Below are 23278 nucleotides of genomic sequence, written 5' to 3'. Positions count from 1 at the left end.
AACTTTTTGCCTGCGGTGTTTACATTCGTAGGCCACCAACTTCCCCCTCGGTCCCTCTCTCCAGCCTTCGTGTTTCCCCGTCCGTTTCTTAAGTTCTTGGTTGATCTATCTTGCATATTTCATTGTTTATCTCATTTAGGGTTCCACGTGGCCTATGTACGGCAAACACTCCAGGCTGTGAATGTCAAGGGAGGGTTTTCTCTCTCTCTCTCTCTCTCTCTCTCTCTCTCTCTCTCTCTCTCTCTCTCTCTCTCTCTCTCTCTCTCTCTCTCTCTCTCTCTCTCTCTCTCTCTCTCTCTCTCTCTCTCTTATTTATTTTTCTCTTTTTCTCTTTTTCTTTCTCTTTATCTTTCTCTCTTTTTTTCTTTCCCTCATTTTCTTTTTCTTTCTTTCTTTTTGTCTTTCTTTTTTCATTATTTTTTATTTATTTATTTGTTTATTCATTTAAGTCTTTCTCTAAGTATTTCTTTAATTATTTCTTTAATTATTTCTTTAATTCTCTTTAATTTTCTTTATTTTCTCTCTCTCTCTCTCTCTCTCTCTCTCTCTCTCTCTCTCTCTCTCTCTCTCTCTCTCTCTCTCTCTCTCTCTCTCTCTCTCGCTCTTTATCGGCTATCACGGGTTGTGTCTGGTTCAAGCACGATGTATTGGATTCGATGCCATGCGAAAGGCCAATGTATCTTTTTTTTTTACCTGCTGGCTTATTCAATTCCTCACCTGATAGCGTGCGTTCTTCATACCTACTTTCTCGCTGCTGTTGTATACGCATTTCTCTTGTGCATTGTTGATTTGTGTTATTCGTGTGCGGCGAAAGACCTTTGGCTGGCGAAATCTTTTGTTATTTGTCATATTTTCTATTTTTGTAGAGTAAAGGAGTCGGCGCAAGTGAAGTGAATTGAACATCATCTCTTTTGAATGCACTGTGTTGAGTGTGTGTGTGTGTGTGTGTGTGTGTGTGTGTGTGTGTGTGTGTGTAATAAACAGCGGCACCTAAGAGGAGAGCAGGTGAGGTGAGGCGAGAGGTGAGGGGAGTGTGGGCAGAGCAAAAGAGAGGAGAGTGAAGGTTTACGAAGAGAAAAAGGAAGGCTGTGGAGAGGAGACGAGAGGTTAAAAGGGAGGGAAAACTCTGAAGGATGAGTCCCATACTTCTGCCCTCCTTCTCCTTGACTCGTCCACTCTAAAGCTTCCTAGGCGTTTTTTTCTGTCTCTCTAGTTGTTGGTAAAAAAAAAGGCCACTCAACGAACATTCGACTGCCCTGCCTTGATTTTGTAACACTCCGTTTTTCAAATTTAATGTTACTGATAGAAACGCAAAGTGTATAGGGTTAACTGAAGTTAATATACTTAGGCAAGTATTGATTCGTTCTGAGCTTAATGATCAGCTGTAAAATGTTGTGAGCGACACTGATTACCTAAGGAAAAAGTACAGACATACACTGCTGCAGGTTCTCGCTCTCACCTACTTGCCTTGGCCTCCCCTCCTTGCCTGGTCTCTATGGCCTTATTCCCTAAGCTCAGGTGATCCTCTTACGTCTGAGGACTGAAAGCCACACGGCTGTCCTGACCGTCTCTAAGTCAGTCTGTTCAGTGAGTTTCAAAAGACTAATGGGAAATCCGAACGAAAAGATGCAACTTGATTCTGCTGATATACTCTAGAGGCAACCTGGCCGATACTCTTATGTGATTTATATGGAAATAACCCGAGTGTTGATAGGGTGTCACCCTAATTTTCAAGAGAGATGTGGAGTTCAGAACTGTAGACACGTTATTTCTTAGGGATCTTTTTTTTTTTTTTTTTAATTTAGGATGCGATCACTTAATTGTGGTGAGAATGACCTTGTGTCGGCAGGGTGCGTTTTTAAATTTCGCGACACACATCATGTGGAGCTGTTGACTCAAAAGCAGCTAGAGTCATAATTATTTTTAGGGGGTTCTTTTCTCCGTGCCCTTATTTCTGCGTGCCTCTCTCTGATGGGGGACTAAGCTGCTTACGCTCTTAAGTCCCATCACCCTCTCCCTACAAAGTTTACGCCGCACTCTCACGCCTCGCTTCCCGCCTGCCGGAAAATAATGTGAACCAAAGGTGTTGCACGGTGGGGCGGGAAGGCCGAGAAACATTGATTAATTCGGACTTAATAGAGGAGACACTGGATGCGCCTCGCCTCGCCACCTCCTGCCTTGTTACTCTTTGATAAACATGTGCATATTTTTTCTTTCCTAAATTCCGTTTTCCTTAATCAATTCCTGTTACGTCTTCGAGGTACTCTAAAGAAAACCTGCTAAGTATAAATCCGTACCCAGAGTAAAGGTGAAGCTAAATTTTGGGACCGGCGCTAAAGCCCCACTGGCCCTTGAGCCTGTGACAGGTAAGAACCCATTACCCCGGGACGCAAGGCCAGTGTGACATCCCGTTGACCACAGTTACCTTCCTTTGGTTTCCCTACGTACCCATTTATCGACCACGCCATGTGAGAGGATGAAGGGCTGGATGGGCTGCGCGCCATCACCCCGGGCCGGAATTCAAACCCAGGCCGGCGTTTCGTAGTTATCCGTGCTAACCAAAAGAAATATAATAATGCAAATAATCATGCACATTGGTAGTTTATAAATTAGTTAAAATCTAACGTTCATTGTGTTAAGAAACTTTTTTTTTTACAACAAAGGAGACAGCTCAAGGGCACAAAAAAAGGAAACAATAATAAAAAAGCCCGCCGTGAATACCATGTAAAAAGCCACGATTGTTTTTGTTTTTTGCAAGCGAGTTTGTGGATGAGTTTGTACGTTACCCATCCTAGCGTCAGTCGTATGGTCAAGCAGGAATAATGAAAAGTTAATGTAAGGGAATTCTTATCAAGGCCGCTGCCTAGAAAGGGTCTGGAATGAGGTGGTATAAAAGGGAAACGGAGGCGCTCCATTTTAAATCACCCTCTTTTTTCTCTGACTCCTCCGCCATGTCTGTGTCCGTTCCTGTGTGGGGTGCAACGACATGTCAGCATTGAGGACTTTACTTACATAACCTTCCTAAACAGAGTAGAGTCAAAACTTGTTCGCTTCCCCCATTCGTCTCGTTTACATAATTGCCTGCCTTCAGCCACTTACAGTTCCCCGCCGCGGTGCTATCTTTGTTATCTTTTATCGCAATTTTCATTCTTGCTGCTTTATTGTGCTTATTATGAGTTCACTTGTCCTCTACTGATTTCTTTATCAAGCTCAAATTTATGCTCCTTACTTCAGTTATGTAAACTTCGACATTAGTTTCACTTCCTCACCTTCTCCGTCTGGTAAGCTCTGGATCAATCTCCTCCTTTCCTTGTTTTCTCCTTACTCCGACAAAAGGTGTCAGGAGCTGAATAAACGTTTATTGTCATTCTGAACCTTTGCGTTGTTTTGTATTTGTTTCGCCCTAAATTGAGACGTGATCCCCTACGATGGACTGTAATAGTGTCGCTGAACTGATGGTCTCTTGTGAAGCCTTTGTCCGCCGGTCCGACCGTGCGTCCTCCCGTCCCAAGGAAGGGGAGAAGAGAGAACAGGGGAATTAGTGAGTAAAGGGAGGTTTGCGTATCGAGTGATCAGCCGCACCGCTTGACTCTCTACGATGGAAATTACTTTGAAAATTAGCTTGATTGACATTCTTGTGGTGTACCTTTGAGAGTCATGTAGCAAGTTGTTACTTACTCACGAGCACTTTTCTTTCTCTAACCTACACTTTCCTTCTTTATAGTAAACTGATTTAAAAACATTTTTCGATATATTAGTAAATTTTCAGCGGCGTGCAGCTGACTTTTAAGAAGATTTTTTTTCAAAATTTATTTCCTTGTAGTTAACTATTGCAAAGATACTTTTTTTCTTTTGATTACAGAAAACACTTTGACCATCAGACATAATTAATACATTACAACTACCTAGGTTACATAAGGTACAGAGCAGGTGATGCAAAATGGTTCTTGCAGGTCAAAGCACAAAGAAAAAAAAACATGAAGTAACTGTCAGGATGGACGATGGACACCTTGGGCTGCTTCCGTGAGAGTGCGTGTATTCGGTTGGAAAAGAAAAGCAGATATATACCCTATTCTTTATTTTGTCATTTCTCCTCACGTTCCGGCTTCCACTTGAGTGCTGTTCATCTACTTATCATGGTGGCGGTGGGAAAAGGCATAGGGTTCGGCTTGACACAGGCACAGCAGATACTTAAGAAGGAGGGACTGAGGAGACAAGATTCACGTTAAAAAAAAAAAATAAGGGCACTGAGGAAGAAAGCGGCGGGAGGGGGAATAAAGCAAGCAAGCAAGAGCCCGCCAGAGAACCAAGTTATGCATGCCGCCCTCTGTGGAAAATCGCTTGGCAAGGACTCGGCATTTCCTCATGAAGTCTTGAGTCAGATGAGACGTTTCTGTGATCCTCTTCCTCCTTCTTATTCCCTCCTCCTTCTAATCTTCCTCCTCCTCCTCCTCCTCCTCCTAGCAAGATCTCAACAACGTAAACAGACAGCAAGACTTTCACACAAGCTCGAATTACTAGCATCCTAAGCCGCACCATTAATGGGATAGAAAGGAAGACGAGAGGGACCCAAAAAAGCTTGAGAAGGACGTAGGAGAATGCTCGAACGGTTACTCTTATAGTTAATTTTTGTGTAACTTTGAATAATCATCGTCCTCCACTTTCTCCTCTTCCTCTTCCTCTGTTTCCCCTTCCGTTTGTGTACTTTTCCCTCACATATTTATCTCCCATTTTCCTTTCCCCTTTCTTCTTTCTCCCTTCCTTTCCCTCTCTCCCCTCTCTCCTTTTCCTTTCCCCTCTCCTCTTTCCTCCCTTCTTTCCCTCCCTCACCTATCTCTTCTTTTATTTCTTCTTCCTCTCTTCCCATCATAACTTCTCTTCCTTTCCTCTCTCCCCTCTCACCTCCTCCTTACCTCGTCTTCCCCTCTTCCCCTCATTCCCTTCCCTCTTCCTTTCCTCTCAACCATCTCAACTCTCTTCCATTGCCTTCTCTTCCCCTCTTCCCCTTCCTTCATCCTTACCTCACTCCCCCCCTCCACTACCTTTGCTTCCTCTTCCACTCTTCACCTCATTCCTCCCTCTTCCTTTCCTCTCCCTCTCTCCTCTCTACCTCTACATCATCGTCCTCTGTTTCCCCTTAATCCCATCCCCTCTTCCTTTCCCTCCTCCTCCTTACCATCACCCCCATCACCACCACCGTCTCCAGCACCATCACCACCGCGTCTACTACCATCACCACCACTGCCACCACCACCACTACAACCACCATCAGCATCAAAAACAAGTCGCTAGAAATCAGAGTTCGCGGCGAGGACATCAGTAGAACAGTATCAGTGTCCCCAAGGCCTCTCTCTCTCTCTCTCTCTCTCTCTCTCTCTCTCTCTCTCTCTCTCTCTCTCTCTCTCTCTCTCTCTCTCTCTCTCTCTCTCTCTCTCTCTCTCTCTCTCTCCTCTTCTTTATCTTCTTCTGTCCTCCTCGTCCATCCTCTCTCCTCCTCAACACTTAATATGTCTCACAGTGATGACGATAACGATGATGATAACGATGAAGGTGATGTTCGCACTTAAATATCGCTTAGTTCAGCTGCGTGAGTTGGGTGACGATGGCCGTTACACACATATCCCTTTTCCCACCTTCTGTTTTAATTAAGGAACAGCTGTATTTGAAAGAAGCAGTGGGGAACGTAAACAGCTTGACCGGGGAAACACTAAGGGCCATATTATCAGACATTTCGCCGCCCAAGAACACCTATCTGACAAGGCTTTCGTAGGAGTTGTGGGCATTTCCAGGGGAAGTTATATGACCCTGGTGATAGTGTGACCCTTCTTCTGTACCGTGAACCTCAAGAAACACCCATTAGAACCCGACTGACCCCCTCTTTGACCTTCAGAAATAGCTGATGTGAGAAGGGAAAGTGTCTTATAATGCCTGCCAAAGTTTAAGACTAGAGTACCCAACCCCCTCTCTTGACAACACTTATTACCATCACCTCTCTTGGTAAACGTCTCCGGTTTCAATTAAGGAACAGGTAGATGATGGCATGACAGGCCGGCAATGTAAACAAATCTTGAGGGGGTAACAGACTAACATCCAATCGTATCCAAGCATCTCCTTCGACAACGGCCCCTTTTTCCATTGTCCTTTATTGTCTCTGGAACTTAAGTCGTAAAACATCGTCGGTATTAAAGAAGTGATGGATAATATGAACAGCCACTACTACTTATTCACAGCCTCTATTTTTTAATAATCCCTCCACGTTTGTCTTCTTTTGTTTTGTCCATGCTAGGGGTCACCACAACGGATCATCTCTCTCCACCTCTCTCCATCTTCTGCCTCTCTTTGAACAGTCATCACTCCATACTCACAGCTCATATTTTCTTCTTTCGTCACCATTTCCTCCACATTTGTCTTCTTATGTCTTGTTTATGTTAGGAGTCACCAAAGCGCATCGTCTCTCTCCACCCGTCTCTGTCCTCTGCCTCTCCGTTTGTCACTTCAACTTCCTATAATTATATCCTCCTCTATGGCGTCCTCATCCTTGGTCTTTGTCTTCTTCTCCATCCTGGCAGCTCCATCCTCAGCATTCTCCTCCCATCATATTCTGCAAACCTCCTCCTTGGCCTTCCTCCTCTTTTCCTCCCTGGCACCTCCATCCTCAGCATCCTCTTCCTAACATATGCTGCATCTCATCCTTAACTTTCCTCTCCTTTTCCTCCCTGGCACCTCCATCCTCAGCATCCTCTTCCTAACATATGCTGCATTTCTTTGACCTTTCTCTTCTCCTCCCTGGCAACTCCATCTTCAGCATCCTCTTCCTAACATATGCTGCATCTCATCCTTAACTTTCCTCTCCTTTTCCTCCCTGGCAACTCCATTTTCAGCATCCTCTTCCTAACATATGCTGCATTTCTTTGACCTTTCTCTTCTCCTCCCTGGCAGATACATCCTCAGCATCCTCTTCCTAACATATGCTGCATCTCATCCTTAACTTTCCTCTCCTTTTCCTCCCTGGCAACTCCATTTTCAGCATCCTCTTCTTAACATATGCTGCATTTCTTTGACCTTTCTCTTCTCCTCCTTGGCAGATACATCCTCAGCATCCTCTTCCTAACATATGCTGCATCTCATCCTTAACTTTCCTCTCCTTTTCCTCCCTGGCAACTCCATTTTCAGCATCCTCTTCTTAACATATGCTGCATTTCTTTGACCTTTCTCTTCTCCTCCCTGGCAACTACATCCTCAGCATCCTCTTCCTAACATATGCTGCATTTCTTTGACCTTTCTCTTCTTCTCCTCCCTGGCAGCTCCATCCTCAACATTCTCTTCCCAACATATTCTACATCTCTTCCTTGGCCTCCCTCTTCTATTCCCTGGCAACTCCATTCTCAGCATCCTCTTCCTAACATATGCTGCATTTATTTGACCCTTCCCTCCTTTTCCTCCTTAGCAACTCCATCCTCATCATCTTCTTCCTAACATATGCTGCATCTCTTCCTTGGCCTCCCTCTTCTATTCCCTGGCAACTCCATTCTCAGCATCCTCTTCGTAACATATGCTTCATTTCATCCTTGGCCTTCCTCTTCTTCTCTTCCCTGGCAGCTTCATTCTCAGCATCCTCTTCTTAACATATGCTGCATTTCTTTGACCTTTCTCTTCTTCTCTTCCCTGGCAGCTTCATCCTCATCATACTCTCCCTAACATATGCTGCATCTCTTCCTTGGCTTCCCTCTTCTATTCCCTGGCAACTCCATCCTCATCATCCTCTTCCTAACATGTACTGCATCTCTCCTTTGCGTGTGTATATGGGTTGAAGTGTAACCTCCTTTCCTTCCTCCAGGCTACGGTGCGGCGGCCCCCAAGACTCAGAAGGGGAAGATCTTTTGCATTTTTTATGGCCTCGTCGGCTGCTCCTCCGGGATCCTCTTCTTCAACCTGTTCCTGGAGCGCATCATCACCCTGCTCGCCTTCATCATGAGGTCAGTGACGTGCATCCTCGGCCTCTCCTGACCTCGTTTTATGTTTTGTAGAGAGAGAGAGAGAGAGAGAGAGAGAGAGAGAGAGAGAGAGAGAGAGAGAGAGAGAGAGAGGAGAGAGGAGAGAGAGAGAGAGAGAGAGAGAGAGAGAGAGAGAGAGAGAGAGAGAGAGAGAGAGAGAGAGAGAGAGAGAGAGAGAGAGAGAGAGAGAGAGAGAGAGAGAGAGAGAGAGAGAGAGAGAGAGAGAGAGAGAGAGAGAGAGAGAGAGAGAGAGAGAGAGAGAGAGAGAGAGAGAGAGAGGAAAAAAGAAAGAAGGAAGGAAAGAAAGAGAGAAAAATACAGACACCTACACCCACACATTCATACATGTAGGTAGACGAGCCTCGCTTCCGTAAAAAAAAAAAAAAAGCTTTGTTCGTTGAAACTAATCGCGTTAGTGTTCATTCAGGTGTACTATTACTTTTGATTTTTTTTCTTTTTCATTCATAAGCACAGTCTAAGTATAAACGTGCGCTAGAAGTATGTCCATATAGAGTATGTTTGCTAGTTCGTACTTAGGAATATTCTGGAAAATGAGCGGGGGCACAAAAACTAACTATTGTCAAAAATATATATTTAAAAAAATCCTTCATTTGGCAAAGGTTCATTTCCATACACAAACTTAATTTTCCAAATCAATACCATTTTTTTTCTGACCGAGCCATGAGTGTGAAAACTGTGCGTATTGATAAATGTTGGTGTTTTCTTTTGTGCCCCCAACAGGAGACGCCACGAGAGGAATCAGCGGAAGCGAATGGCGGCCATACAAAGGGCCCAGGGTGTGGTGGAGAACGGCCAAAGGAGAACCTCGCAGGACTCCATGGAGGACGGGAGCCTCAGCGCCTGGAAGCCCTCCGTGTACTGGGTGATGTTCTACCTCTCCATCGCCTCCATCATCGTCGCCTTCCTGGGGGCCATCATGTTCATGGAGGTGTGTGTGTGTGTGTGTGTGTGTGAGTGAGTGAGTGAGAGAAAGACAGAGAGAGAGAATATCATGGTTGATATTTTTTTTTTACGTCTACGCCTATAGCGCCGGTAGGCTTGCCTGAGGGGCCTGGAGAGTAGTCGTCCCCAGCCCGTCATGGCGCAGGCAAGTGTTTATAGTGGCGCCATCTTCTCTTGGCTCATGCTGCCCCCCGGAACTCGTTCTTGATTAACTTGGACGGTTTCCCCTAGAGTCCGGGTTGAAGGATGGTCTTCATGACAGCATGTGGGTAGTTTTAAGCCACTCGGCGGTGACTGAAAAATCGGAGGTGGTAGCGTGGGGATTCGAATTCGCGTCGTCCATCACGCGGTGAATGTGGGCCCAGCACGCTACCACTCAGCCACCGAATACTCACCTACACCCCTTCGCCTCTCACATTAACTATTTACAAAGGCCAAAAAGGAAATCAGTTGCGTTCTCATGAGTGCTTTCTTAGGTCCAGGTTACAGAGGAAAGGTCAAACTACCACCTTCCCAGACTTCCCAAGAAAATGTTCAAAATCCCTATGAAAGCCTTGTCAAATGTGCCCTGCTAATGACTCCCTGACGGCCCCCTTATCCTCACGCACCTTTACTATCCCTTCCCCCATCCCCCAACCTCTCTCTCTCTCTCTCTCTCTCTCTCTCTCTCTCTCTCTCTCTCTCTCTCTCTCTCTCTCTCTCTCTCTCTCTCTCTCTCTCTCTCTCTCTCTCTCTCTCTCTCTCTCTCTCTCTCTCTCTCTCTCTCTCGTTTAGAATATGGGCCTATATCTCACAAATATTTGAAATCTTTAAATCTATATCGTAAAGAAATATGTAGCTCAGCATATTCAAAGCTGATTTAAAAGAACCGACGAAAGAAATACCAAAGTTTTATCAAACCACTAGACAATAACACTCTAAAGAATGGCTGTACATCTCACTGGAACGCCGTTGGGTTGTTGGCGAGTTGCAGAGTAACTGATTTGCCACAGTATACCTTTTAAGATTATGAAGCACGTATTTTTGCCTCGGTTAGTACTGCCCAACATTCACACCTTCCTTCCCTCCTCTTTCTCGTCCTTTTTATTCTCCTTTTCCTTTCCTTTATTTTTATCTTTCACCTCGATTATCCCTTGCATATTCCCTTTCTGCCTTTTTTTTTTTTCTCTCTCTTCTCATCCGTTCTCTTCCTTTCACCGACCGAGACAGAATCATTTTGCGATATCATTGTTCTTCTTATTTTCCTATTTTTTTGTCTATGCCCTCGAAGAGAATATGGAACGCGAGTTTGATATGGTGAAAATGATGTGGTGGTCGAGAGTGAGTGAAGATGATGTGTGGTGGTCGAGTTTGATGAAGTGGAAGGTGGTTTGTGGTGGTCGAGTTTGATGAAGTGGAAGATGATGTGTGGTGGTCGAGTTTGATGAAGTAGAAGGTGGTTTGTGGTGGTCGAGTTTAATGAAGTGGAAGATGATGTGTGGTGGTCGAGTTTGATGAAGTGGAAGGTGGTTTGTGGTGGTCGAGTTCGATGAAGTGGAAGGTGGTTTGTGGTGGTCGAGTTTGATGAAGTGGAAGATGATGTGTGGTGGTCGAGTTTGATGAAGTGGAAGATGATGTGTGGTGGTCGACTTTGATGAAGTGGAAGATGATGTGTGGTGGTCGAGTTTGATGAAGTGGAAGATGATGTGTGGTGGTCGAGTTTGATGAAGTGGAAGATGATGTGTTGTGGTCGAGTTTGACTGAGTAAAGATAATGTGCTGTGGTCGAGTTTGATATGGTGAGGATGATGTGTAGTGGTTGATTTTTTTTTTTTTTTTTTTTTTTTACAGCTGAGGAGACAGTTCAAGGGCGTAAAGAAAAATATAAAAAAAAGGTCCGCTACTTACTGCTCCTGAATAGAGGTCAAAGGAGTGTCCAAAAGAGAGGTCAATTTCGGGAGGAGAGGTGTCCTGATACCCTCCTCTTGAAAGAGTTCAAGTCGTAGGCAAGAGGAAATACAGATGAAGGAAGATTGTTCCAGAGTTTACCAGCGTGAGGGATGAAAGAGTGAAGATGCTGGTTGGCTCTTGCATAAGGGGTTTGGACAGTATAGGGATGAGCATGAGTAGAAAGTCGTTTGCAGCGGGGCCGCGGGAGGGTGGAAGGCATGCAATTAGCAAGTTCAGAAGAGCAGTCAGCATGAAAATATCGATAGAAGATAGAAAGAGAGGCAACATGGCGGCGGAATTTAAGAGGTAGAAGACTATCAGTATGAGGAGGAGAGCTGATGAGACGAAGAGCCTTTGACTCCACTCTGTCAAGGAGAGCTGTGTGAGTGGAGCCCCCACACACATGAGATGCATACTCCATACGAGGGCGGACAAGGCCCCTGTAAATGGATAGCAACTGTGCGGGGGAGAAGAACTGGCGGAGACGGTACAGAACGCCCAGCCTCGAGGAAGCTGATTTAGTAAGAGATGAGATATGAAGTTTCCAGTTGAAATTTTGAGTTAAGGATAGACCGAGGATGTTTAGTGTTGAAGGTGATAGCTGAGTGTTGTCAAAGAATAGGGGATAGTTGTTTGGAAGATTGTGTCGAGTGGATAGGTGGAAAAACTGTGTTTTTGAGGCGTTGAAGAACACCAGGTTCCTCTTGCCCCAATCGGAAATAATAGTAAGGTCTGAGGCTAAGCGTTCTGTTGCCTCCAGCCTTGAATCGTTAAGTTCCTGTAGGGTGGGTCTTCTATTAAAAGAAGTTGAGTAATGCAGAGTGGAGTCATCGGCGTAAGAAAGGAAAGGACAGTTCGTTTTGGAAAGAAGATCATCAATGAACAACAGAAAGAGAGTGGGAGATAGGACAGAACCATGTGGGACACCACTGTTAATAGGTTTAGGAGAAGAACAGTGACCGTCCACCACAGCAGAAATAGAACGGTCAGAAAGGAAACTGGAGATAAAGGTACAGAGAGAAGGATAGAAACCGTAGGAGGGTAGTTTGGAAAGCAAAGATTTTTGCCAGACCCTATCAAAAGCTTTTGATATGTCCAGCGCAATAGCAAAGGTTTCACCGAAACGGCTAAGAGAGGATGACCAAGAGTCAGTTAAGAAGGCTGGGAGATCACCAGTAGAACGCCCCTTGCGGAACCCATACTGGCGATCAGATAGAAGGTCAGAAGTAGAAAGGTGCTTTTGAATCTTCCGGTTAAGGATTGATTCAAAAGCTTTAGATAGACAAGAAAGTAAAGCTTTAGGACGATAGTTTGAGGGATTGGAACGGTCACCCTTCTTAGACATAGGCTGTATGAAGGCATACTTCCAGCAGGAAGGAAAGGTAGATGTTAACAGGAAGAGACGAAAGAATTTGACCAGGCAGGGTGACAGCACGGAGGCACAGTTTTTAAGGACAATAGGAGGCACTCCATCAGGTCCATAAGCTTTCTGAGGATTGAGGCCAGAAAGGACACAGAAAACATCATTTTGAAGAATTTTTATAACAGGCATAAAATAGTCAGAGGGTGGATGAGAAGGAGGAATATGCCCAGAATATTCCAGAGTGGAGTTTTAGAAAAGTTTGAGAGAAGAGTTCAGCCTTAGAGATAGATGAGACGGCAGTGTTGCCGTCAGGACTGAGGAGTGGAGGGAAAGATGAAGAAGTGATGTTGGAGGAGATGTTTTTGGCTAGATGCCAGAAGTCACGGGATGGAGTGAAGATGATGAGCGGTGGTCAAGAGTTGCCTAACATTATCTCCCATCTTCCATCTTTGCAGGTCGAGGAGTGGACTTACGAGAACGCCATCTACTTCTGCTTTGTGTCCTTCTCTACCATTGGGTTTGGCGACTTTGTCTCCGCTCAGGTAGGCTGCTTTCTATATGACAAGCTATCCACACCAGCTAATCTAATATCCGTCAACACTCACACTAGCACACAGTTACGTTTGTATTATGTGGTTCTCTACTTCAGCACAGTCAAGGGTAGTGTCATGGCTTTGCATTCCCGGTGTGATTCATATTTCTTACTCTGCTCGCTGATTTATAACGTAATAAGTGCAAGGCCCTCGTAATGGCATACTAAGCTACTAATATTTAATAGTAATATATTACTGGGACATCTAACATAGTATAAACATATCAATAATAACATTTAATATATTCCTTGCCACCCGTAAATTATAATAGTATAACCAGTGAACACACTCAATTAGAGTGAGATGTGTTGTGCTGCTTCTTGACGGTGTCTTGTGCTTCAGCAACCCAACGTGTTCTACGGGCCAGCCCTGCACACCTACCGCTTCTTCAACTTCATTGTCCTGGGGTTGGGCTGCTGCATCTACTCCCTCTTTAACGTTATCTCCATAATCATCAAACAATTTCTCAACTTTATCATTAAGGTAACTCATCGCCACGCATCCTTACATTTCAAAAGAGACTTTTCAGTGTTGCTTATATATTTTTTTTAAATTTCCTACGATTGAAAATAGCACATATATGAAAATATTGGTCGAGTTCCGTAGCTGCCTCCCCCGCACTATGGCATTATTAAACGCTTGTCCCGTGACCCAAGGGTAGGGCAGGGTTGGAACCATGGGATGAACACAGTTGACGGCCCACATAAAGATGGCGGACAGCAACACCCAGGCAAGCCTGCGGTTATCCAAAGCAGTAGGAGGATGCAAAAGAGGCTGAATCTTGAGGGTGAGGGATTATGCTGAGGTGACAGTGTCCCACTTGTTTTCATCATGTTCGACTATTTTCAGTTAACTACTTGAGATAAGCATTCTACAATGAGACTACTACCCACATCATTGCCGTTGGTGGTGAGCGTCATAAACGGTCTGGAAGTGCTTCTAGTACTTCCAGCATTGATAGAGGAAGGAGAGATTTGAGCCTTTGTCCGCCATCTTCGTTACTACGGGCCACGCACTGCCTCCCCAGCCGTTGTCTGACCCCCTCCCCCCCCCCCACCCACCCGCAAAGAAATGTAAATCCGCGCTTTAAGTGTGCGGCCTGTTGATGCTAGTTTCCTCCCCCCTCCTCATTATCTTATCACCTGAAGTTTCAGATACTCAAAGCCTTAACTAGCATCCACTTTTTTATCTTTTTTTCTTGCGGAACCTTTGAAACACTACTTGTTACACTCGTTTTTTATTTGCAGACGATTTACTCTTTGATGACGAAAGCATAAAAGCAACTTTGTAGAACTCGATTACTCACTTGTCTTTTCAATACTGCATAAAATGTCCGCTGTTAAAATGAAAGGTTGATGCAAATGTCAGTGTGAGAAGATGAGTATATTAGCAAGTTCTGTGGCTGAAGGAGACGCTCCATGGCAGGCACTCACCCGGCGCTCGTCAAGCAGCCGAGGCGAACTGAACGAAAATTAAATAAATGAATAAAAAGTAAATAAATAGATGAATCGTTAATAATAATAATAATAATAATAATAATAATAATAATAATAATAATAATAATAATAATAATAATAATAATAATAATAATAATAATAATAATAATAATAATAATAATAATAATAATAATAATAATAATAATAATAATAATAATAATAATAATAATAATAATAATAATAATAATAATAATAATAATAATAATAAGAAGAAGAAGAAGAAGAAGAAGAAGAAGAAGAAGAAGAAGAAGAAGAAGAAGAAGAAGAAGAAGAAGAAGAAGAAGAAGAAGAAGAAGAAGAAGAAGAAGAAGAAGAAGAAGAAGAAGAAGAAGAAGAAGAAGAAGAAGAAGAAGAAAAAGAAAAAGAAAAAGATAAAGAAAAAAAGAAAAAAGAAAAGAAAAAGAAAAGAAAAGAAAAGAAAAAGAAAAAGAAGAAGAAGAAGAAGAAGAAGAAGAAGAAAAAGAAGAAGAATGGTATCTAATAATAATAACAATAAAAAAAATGATGAAGAGGAGCTCCATCGATCATATGTTGTTATATTTTTATCATCCTTTGAGCACAGATTACTTGCTACTCGTCTATCATTATGTGATTTATGATGCAGTGTGTTGACGAGCCGTGTTGTGTGTGGGTGACGGGTCACAGTGTGGAGGAGAAGGAAAAGACAAGCTAAAGGTGTTAAATGTATTTTCAATTTTGAGCAAATGATTCTGACTGAATTTTCATTGAATCCCACATGCCAATCGTGTTCTTGTATGTAATATATATATATATATATATATATATATATATATATATATATATATATATATATATATATATATATAAATAATATTCCCACCACAGCGGACTGCAACTTGCTGCGCGGGCGGCCAGTGCACATCAGCAGGGCGCAGAAACACAGTGTCCCCCTCACGTCAACAGAAACTCTCCATCAAGCGGTTGGATGGAGACATTGACTCCGTGTACGGATCGGAGACGGAGAGAAAGCTGTCCGGCGAGATGGTGTCCATGAGGGAATACATCTCCACGAACAAGGTGAGGAACTGCAGGCCAGAGTATGGGGAGGGAGTAATGTTTAGGGGGCGGGTACAGAATTAGAAATCGAGGGAAAGGGATCGATATATTTTTTTTCTTTTTACATCAAAGGACACGACTCAAGGGCAACAAAATGAGTACAAAAAAAGCCCGCTACTCGTCGCTCCCATAAAAGATAAAAGTAAAGATCAGTCAAAAGAGAGGTCAATTTCGGGTGGAGAGGTGTCTTGATACACTCTTCTTGAAAGAGGTCAAGTCATAGGCAGCAGGAAATACAGACGAAGGAAGGCTGTTCCAGAGTTTACCAGTGAAGGGGATGAAAGAGTGGAGATGCTGGTTAACTCTTGCATAAGGGGTTTGGACAGTATAGTGATGAGCATGAGTAGAAAGTCGTGTGCAGCGGGGCCGCGGGAGGAGGGGAGGAATGCAGTTAGCAAATTCAGAAGAGCAGTCAGCATGAAAATATCGATAGAAGATAGAAAGAGAGGCAACATGGCGGCGGAATTTAAGAGGTAGAAGGTTGTCAGTAAGAGGAGGAGAGCTGATGAGACGAAAAGCCTTATAGACTCCACTCTGTCCCGGAGAGCTGTGTGAGTGGAGCCCCTCGACACGTGAGATGCATACTCCATACAAGGGATATGGTTTATGTGTTGAAGTAAAAAGTTAAATACTAACTGCAGGGGAAAAAATGTGATGGTTGGGAATAGGTTTTTTTTTTTCGGATAAGACAAGACGAGTAAAGATTTATATTGTTTATGCATAGTATCTATTTATAACTAGTTATAGGTCTTCGAGTTCTACTGGTCTGAACACTATCGTTGTGACCAGAAATTTTATGTATTAGTTCTGCTCGATGTTTGGCCATTCTTCCCATACTTCAGTGGGAGTGAAAATAACTTACCACAACATACTTCAAAACCATTCACATGGTACCGGTTTCCTTTGCAGCAAATTTTCACTATATTGTATATACTATATATTTTTACCTTGAAAGAAGTTCGTGAACTTGCTTGAAACCATTTAGTTTGAGCCCCTTGACCAACAAGATCTAAGTCACGTCATCAGGAGTTGATTGGTTAATTACATTGTTTTCTTGCGTATAGCCACAAACTTGTTTAGGATGATATTGACTTACATGAAGAGCTATGTATAACTGTTATGAATATTTAACTTGCCTCACCAACAGAGGCTGCGTGAACATAACTTGAGCACACTAATGGAAATATTATTTTCTTTAAGTTTCTATTTAGTCTTTATATTTCATATTTCTTTCTTTTTGTCTTTCTTTTGTCTTTTTTTACTCTTGTCTTTTTTTCATTTGTTTTCTTTTGTCTTTCGTATTTATATATTCCTGTGACGTCACATCATAAATAGGAAAATGTCATGTAATTAATTAAAGTTTCTACTTTTATAATGTTGCTTTGCCCTCTGGTACAGATACAGGTACTGGACCTCCCGAATACAAGAACAGGTACACACTCGTGCATGTATCCACGTACTCACTGCAGCACTCTGTTGGGCTTCATAAACCACACTCATGTAGCTGTACTCATGTACTCACGTAGTCAAATATTTCAACCATAGGGCTGTTCTATAGCATCAGGAATTGATAAGTATTCTCAAGTTTATCACACGCAGTCATAAATGTGATACACGTATCTAACCTTATTGACTCTTAAGCTTTGATACATGTAGTTTGAAGCTTACCATGTGCAGCCATTCATATCTCTGAACCACCGGACTCTCCGTGCTGTTTTGAAGGACAGAAGAGTTGTAGCGGTGTGCATTTCATCCCTTATTCTTATTGGCCAGTAAGATTTTTGTATGCCATTTAGGGGGTTTAGATCATCAGTTGACCTTTTATGTAGGAATATAAAATTAGTCCTGGCAATATATATATATATATATATATATATATATATATATATATATATATATATATATATATATATATATATATATATATATATATTAGGCGAAAGAGAAGACCGAGTAAAACAATAGAACTAAATTACCTATTCATAATGTTTAAAATCAAATTCATCATTTTAAATTTTAAACAACCCTCCATAAAAGTATAAATATATTTTTTCTCTCAGGTAATCTTGAAGCGTCTGGGCCATGCTTGTGCATGTATGTTTATATACACAATTGTTTACGAATTCCCAAATAGTTAAATGAGCAAAACAAAAGTGTCCGGAGTAGTGGGAACTATCAGAGCTGAGATAGAATTTGAAAATATATAGTAAATGGTGGCGATCAAAGTATTCCTTAGAACTAATTTGATGCATTTTCTGTCTCTCCCCGAGAGCTATAGTTACACCTTCCGTCATAGTAATAGGCTTTCTTAATCATTATGGCTTAAAGGAAAATGTAGCTTTAGGCATCATGGGTTCCTGCGGAGAGGGAGTTTTAAACTTGTCAGTGTTTAGTGTTCAAGCAGGGGCCTTATTTCCAGCCTGAGCTCCCTGACTGGAAACCCCCCCCACGAGAGTTTTTGTATTTCCCCAGAGCAAGAGACAAACAAACTTACTTCTTTCTGGGGTGCCGCCTCACGTGTACGAGAAAGGGCAAGTTGTACAAAAAAAAGTGTCACTGAGATGTTACAAAAACCAAAGCAGCATCACCAGCAGCAACAGTAGCAATAATAGTAGTAGTAGTAGTAGCAGTAGTAGTAGTAGTAGTAGTAGCGTTAGTAATAAGAGTAAATAGCAGTAGTAGTTACTTTAGTAGTAATATTTTTTGTGTAATTTCCTCAGATTCCCCCAACATGGGGCTGTCTTCTCTCGTCGTTATTTGAAGGTTATCATAGTAAAATTCTGTAATGTATAATTTTGTCTTACAAACGATTTCTCACTGGCCTGCTTCTGTCAACGGCAATGAATATTGCATTTCTTATTACGCCTGTTCAGTATTGTTTTTTTATGAGACCACAACTTCAGTATTTAAAAAAAAAATTCGCTGAATTTATGCACTAACACACTTCTGTTGCACTGCCATCACAAGAGTGTCTTGTCTGCGGCAGCCTCCACACCAGACCTTGTCACCGCTAGTTTTATAATCTTCACCTGCCACCAAAGAGAGAGAGAGAGAGAGAGAGAGAGAGAGAGAGAGAGAGAGAGAGAGAGAGAGAGAGAGAGAGAGAGAGAGAGAGAGAGAGAGAGAGAGAGAGAATCAGAATCAGAATCAGAAACTTTATTTCCATTTATGCAATGGTTATTTTTTACTGGCTTAAAACTATTGAACACGGTATATGGAGTACGATAAAAATTACAGATAATCCCTAAAATATAACTAGAATATAATTGCTGCTAAAAATAAAGTGTGGACTATTATGTAGGACATCATGCAAAACATTATATGATAAAATGTAATAAGAGTATTCAGTATGATTAGTTTCCTGAGCTATCTTGCGAGAGGTGCTTCTTCAGATTGACCTTTAAGGTATGCAAACTGTGACAATTATTTACTTTTGTGGGGAGGTTATTCCATAGTTTTGGCCCTCTGACCGTGATTGATCGGGACCCGATGTCAGTGTGTGTTTTTGGTACGTAGAGGAGATTTTGTTGTCTTGTGTTTGTGTCAACTATTTGTCCTACTTTTGGAAAGGAGAATAGCCATTTAGGAAAATGCTTCTTCAGTGCTTTGAATACTATGATGCACTGTTCAAAAATGCACTTCTGCTTAATATTTGGCCATTGTAGTTCCTTTAAGAGTGGGCTAACATGGTCAAACTTGGCTCCTCCAGTTACCACTTTTGCAGCAAAATTCTGTAGCTTCTGAACCCTATTCAGCTGTGTGATATTTGTGGTGCCCCAAACAGTTATCCCATAGTTAAGGTGACTTAACGCAAGTGTCTGAACCACTATTAGCCTGGCTTCTCTGCTGAGCAAGTCTTGAAAATGACTGATGTACATAAGCATGCCAAATACTTTTTTACTAATTTCTGTCACGTGCATATCAAACAACATGTTACTGTCGAAATGTAGCCCCAAGTTTTTGACATTTTGGCAAGGTTTTACTAAGGCACCCCCTACTTTGATTGTGGTGGAGAGAGAGAGAGAGAGAGAGAGAGAGAGAGAGAGAGAGAGAGAGAGAGAGAGAGAGAGAGAGAGAGAGAGAGAGAGAGAGAGAGAGAGAGAGAGAGAGAGAGAGAGAGAGATTTTCACCTGATAATGATAAATATAACGAGGATGCTGATGATGACGGTGATGGTGGTTGCGTGAATTGTTATCTTGTAGACAAATAATTTGTCAACATATACAAGCACAAGAGTCCTGACACATTATCTCCCTAGAACCAATCAATAAATCACATGATGGCCGGGTTATCATCTCTCTCTCTCACACACACACACACACACATAGCTACCAACATAGGTATATTACATATGGCCCACCAATCATAGATGAACTTTGCTTTGCTTTGGTACTGACTGTGCTCAACTCGACAGGTTTCTCTGGCGGTGATGCAGAAACAACTGTACGAGACAGCACAGCTAGGTTGAGGACAGGCCGCGGCCAGCCACCAAAGGCCACCCTCGGACGAGCGCTTCACCCCAGGCAAGGTTGGGCCGCTGGCCATCGCCTCCTCTAAGCTGTTTGAGGGTCGCTCCTAACAAACTACTTTGAGTGGCATTTGTTTCACCTCTGCTGAAAAGCAAAGGTGCAAATGTAGTAGAGTTATACATATTTTCATACCCATGGTTATTTTTGCCAAATGTAAATGTTATTGGCGTGTTTGTTCATCTGTAGTGATAAGTAATTAGAGGAAGGTTGTGGTACTCCAGAGAAATCTTGCTCAGAAATACTTTGTTCCCTATGTTATAGTGATTTTTTTTATGAACAAGGTAGCGAATTAACTAGAGAGATCATTTGTCTTGTTTCAACTCTACAGTATACTGGACTTACTGATGTATACCCTCTGTCTAACATAAATAAATAAAAAATCACTTTGCACTTGTATGTTTCATTTTTTCACCATTGTAGTCATAAAGACTGCCTCCAATGCTCTATGACCCCATGTGCATGAATGTCATACTCATGAAATTAAATAAATCGAATTGTTATTTTGTGGTTGGGTTTTCTTCTGCTCGTCAGCCAACACTGCGCGGCCATGAGTGGTTGTCACAGCAACCACAAGCAGGAAAATACACCTATGCTTCTCGTCAGCTCCCCGTCCGTCTGTACTAGAGTAGTTGTATCGGATGGCAGATTTTAGAGATCTGCAGATGCGGATGTGTATGCGGATGTCATATGTACATATTTTGCGGATGCGGAAGCGGATGTGGAGATCAGTTTCTACCAAATTCCGGATGCCGATGCGGATATCAAATTATGACATCCTCACGGTTGCGGATGCGGATGCAGATGCAGATGTTTGATAATTCATTATATACTATATAGAGAATTACCAAATTCCTGTACACATGGTAATTACACTTCCGCTGAGAAAAATCCGCCTCATCGGTAACCCTGCTCATACCCCGCAACACCACCGGGCACACGCCACAACACAACACTCATACGATAAGAAGTGCTCAGCGCTGACAGTTCATATTTTTTAAAGTCCTATTTTTATATAATTATACAATATATAGTTAATGACGAGGCACTGAAATCTTTCTTGTAAACTTTAAGATGGAGTAGGGTCTACATACGCATTACAAAGACATGTATAATGCATGTATATATTTTCTACAAACACAAATACGTACATACACACACCGTCACACGACACACACAGTCACACGCACATTCTCAGCCACACACACAACCCCTCTCTCTCTCTCTCTCTCTCTCTCTCTCTCTCTCTCTCTCTCTCTCTCTCTCTCTCTCTCTCTCTCTCTGCTGCTTCCATTTATACTTACATAATATTACATAATACAGTACTATTACACAGTACATACATACATACTTTTACAAATTACATGACACTACGTACTACATAGTCACTATGTAAAATTATCTCCATACTCCTGCCCTTCCGCAAAACTCTTGACACATTAGGTTGTGTAAATTTAAAAAAAAGAATACAAGGTGTAATATTTTAGCAGCTACATAGTTAAGCAAAACATGCATTAATTCATTTTCTTCAACTTCGCAAGCTTTTTACTATGTAGTCTGCACTCTACACTCTGAATCTGTAACTCTGTAATGTAGAAAATATATCCGCTACATCCTCTTTGTGTTGTGCGGATGCGGATGCGGATGCGGATATTTACTTCATCAAAAATGCGGATGCGGATGTGAAAAATTATGCGAATGTTCCGAGGATGCGGATGCGGACATCCGATTCATGACTATAAAAAAATAGTCTGTACTGCAAGGATTATAGCTAGTTGGCGGCAGTCAGAGTCAGGTAGATTAATTGGAATGTACGCGTCGCGTTGTGGAGCAGGCAAGTAAATAAAGACACACTAATTAGTTATCACGTGGTGTGACGTCCAACAAATGGCGACTGCAGAGAAAATGTGATATTATCATTATTAACATTATGAGACGAATTAGGCAGAGAGGGAGAAGTGCGGGCACAATAAGTTGCCTGCTCATCTGCCCCCAAATACCTGAGACGCGAGAGAAAGAAAACGAAAGCGAAAGCAATGAGAGAAGTAGGAAGAGGACAAGATAATTTAGAAGATTATAAAATGGAGGGACAGAGAGATGGGGCAAAAAATATCCCAAAATACCCCAGAATTTCAAGCTTTGTAAGAAAAGTGGACAAACGATTAGTTATATGATGAAGTGAAAGGAAAATGAGAGTGTTTAGTTTGTGGGGATGCGTTATCAGCAGTGAAAAAGGCCAACATGAACGTCAGAACAGGTAAAACGTGATAAAAGTCAGTGAGTTGGGAGGCCTCTGGATAAAAGCAGTGCTCTTCGGCAGGGTTTGAATCATATGAAGCCGTTGTCATGAAACCTCGCTTTGAGACAACGTTATTCAGACCAATTCAGTCTATATTGTTATGCATTGAGAGGCTGAAGGCAAATTAAACTTGTGGAAGGTCCAACAATAAGAAAAAAACATTACTGTTTATTACAGATGAGTTATAAAATGTGATTCAAAAACAACTTTATTTTAAATTGGTAATTGTTGTATGGCTCGCAAATGATGCTAAAAATATCCTAATGATTTTTGATAGGACAAAGGATCCCCAGCCCTACCTTATTATATAGCAGTGGTGCAAGTGGAGGGGGGGGGGGGGGGATGCTGCAGCTCGTCACGGGACAGGAGAGGAATTATAAGAGACAGAGAGGAAGAGTTAATAGCCTCGGTAGGGACAGTAATAGGCAGAAAGGAATGGCTAGAAGACGATAACGGAGCAATCTGTGCGGTACGTGTTGGGGCTGTATGGAGACAAAAAGAAGACAGAAAAAATGTAAAGATAACAAAAGTGTTCCTAACGCAGTGCTGGGAAAAAAAGTCTGTAAATGGAAAAAGATTGAAAACAAGTGACTCATGCAACAAAGCTGAAAAATTATGGTGCGATATATTGCATTACAGTGAGGACAGTTAAATAATATCATGCCATTGAAAAGCAGTGTGTGTGAATAAGCAGAAGAGAGGACCGAGAGGAGGAGGACCTACGAAGCGATACATAATATTAAAGCGATCCAGCTCAAAAGAAGAAGAAGAAGAAGAAGAAGAAGAAGAAGAAGAAGAAGAAGAAGAAGAAGAAGAAGAGGAAGAAGAAGATTATAGAGAAGAATTAAGAAGAAGAAGAAGAAGAAGAAGAAGAAGAAGAAGAAGAAGAAGAAGAAGAAGAAGAAGAAGAAGAAGATGGAGAAGAAGAAGAAGAAGAAGATGAAAAAGATGAAGAAGAAGATGAAGAAGAAGAAGAAGTCACGTGTCATTGTTTACACCGGTCAGCTGGGAGAAGAAGAACAAGAAGAAGAAGTCACGT

The 23278-nt window shown here is 42.1% G+C and overlaps 1 protein-coding gene across 1 annotated transcript in view; it reads left to right on the top strand.

The window, feature by feature from the left end:
- The window catches only part of LOC127003257 (potassium channel subfamily K member 13-like), a 39833-nt gene extending 19486 nt beyond the window's left edge, over positions 1-20347 (top strand). Inside the window, exons 2-6 of the mRNA XM_050869681.1 lie at positions 7838-7976; positions 8736-8943; positions 12704-12790; positions 15184-15375; positions 19829-20347. Coding sequence (XP_050725638.1) covers positions 7838-7976; positions 8736-8943; positions 12704-12790; positions 15184-15375; positions 19829-19882 — 680 coding nt within the window. The 3' untranslated portion in view covers positions 19883-20347. The remainder of the gene's footprint in view (positions 1-7837; positions 7977-8735; positions 8944-12703; positions 12791-15183; positions 15376-19828) is intronic.
- The last annotated feature ends 2931 nt before the right edge of the window (positions 20348-23278 follow it).

Source organism: Eriocheir sinensis, chromosome 3, assembly GCF_024679095.1.
Source record: "Eriocheir sinensis breed Jianghai 21 chromosome 3, ASM2467909v1, whole genome shotgun sequence".
Classification (NCBI taxonomy): domain Eukaryota; kingdom Metazoa; phylum Arthropoda; class Malacostraca; order Decapoda; family Varunidae; genus Eriocheir; species Eriocheir sinensis.
This window is presented reverse-complemented; position numbering and strand designations above follow the sequence as displayed.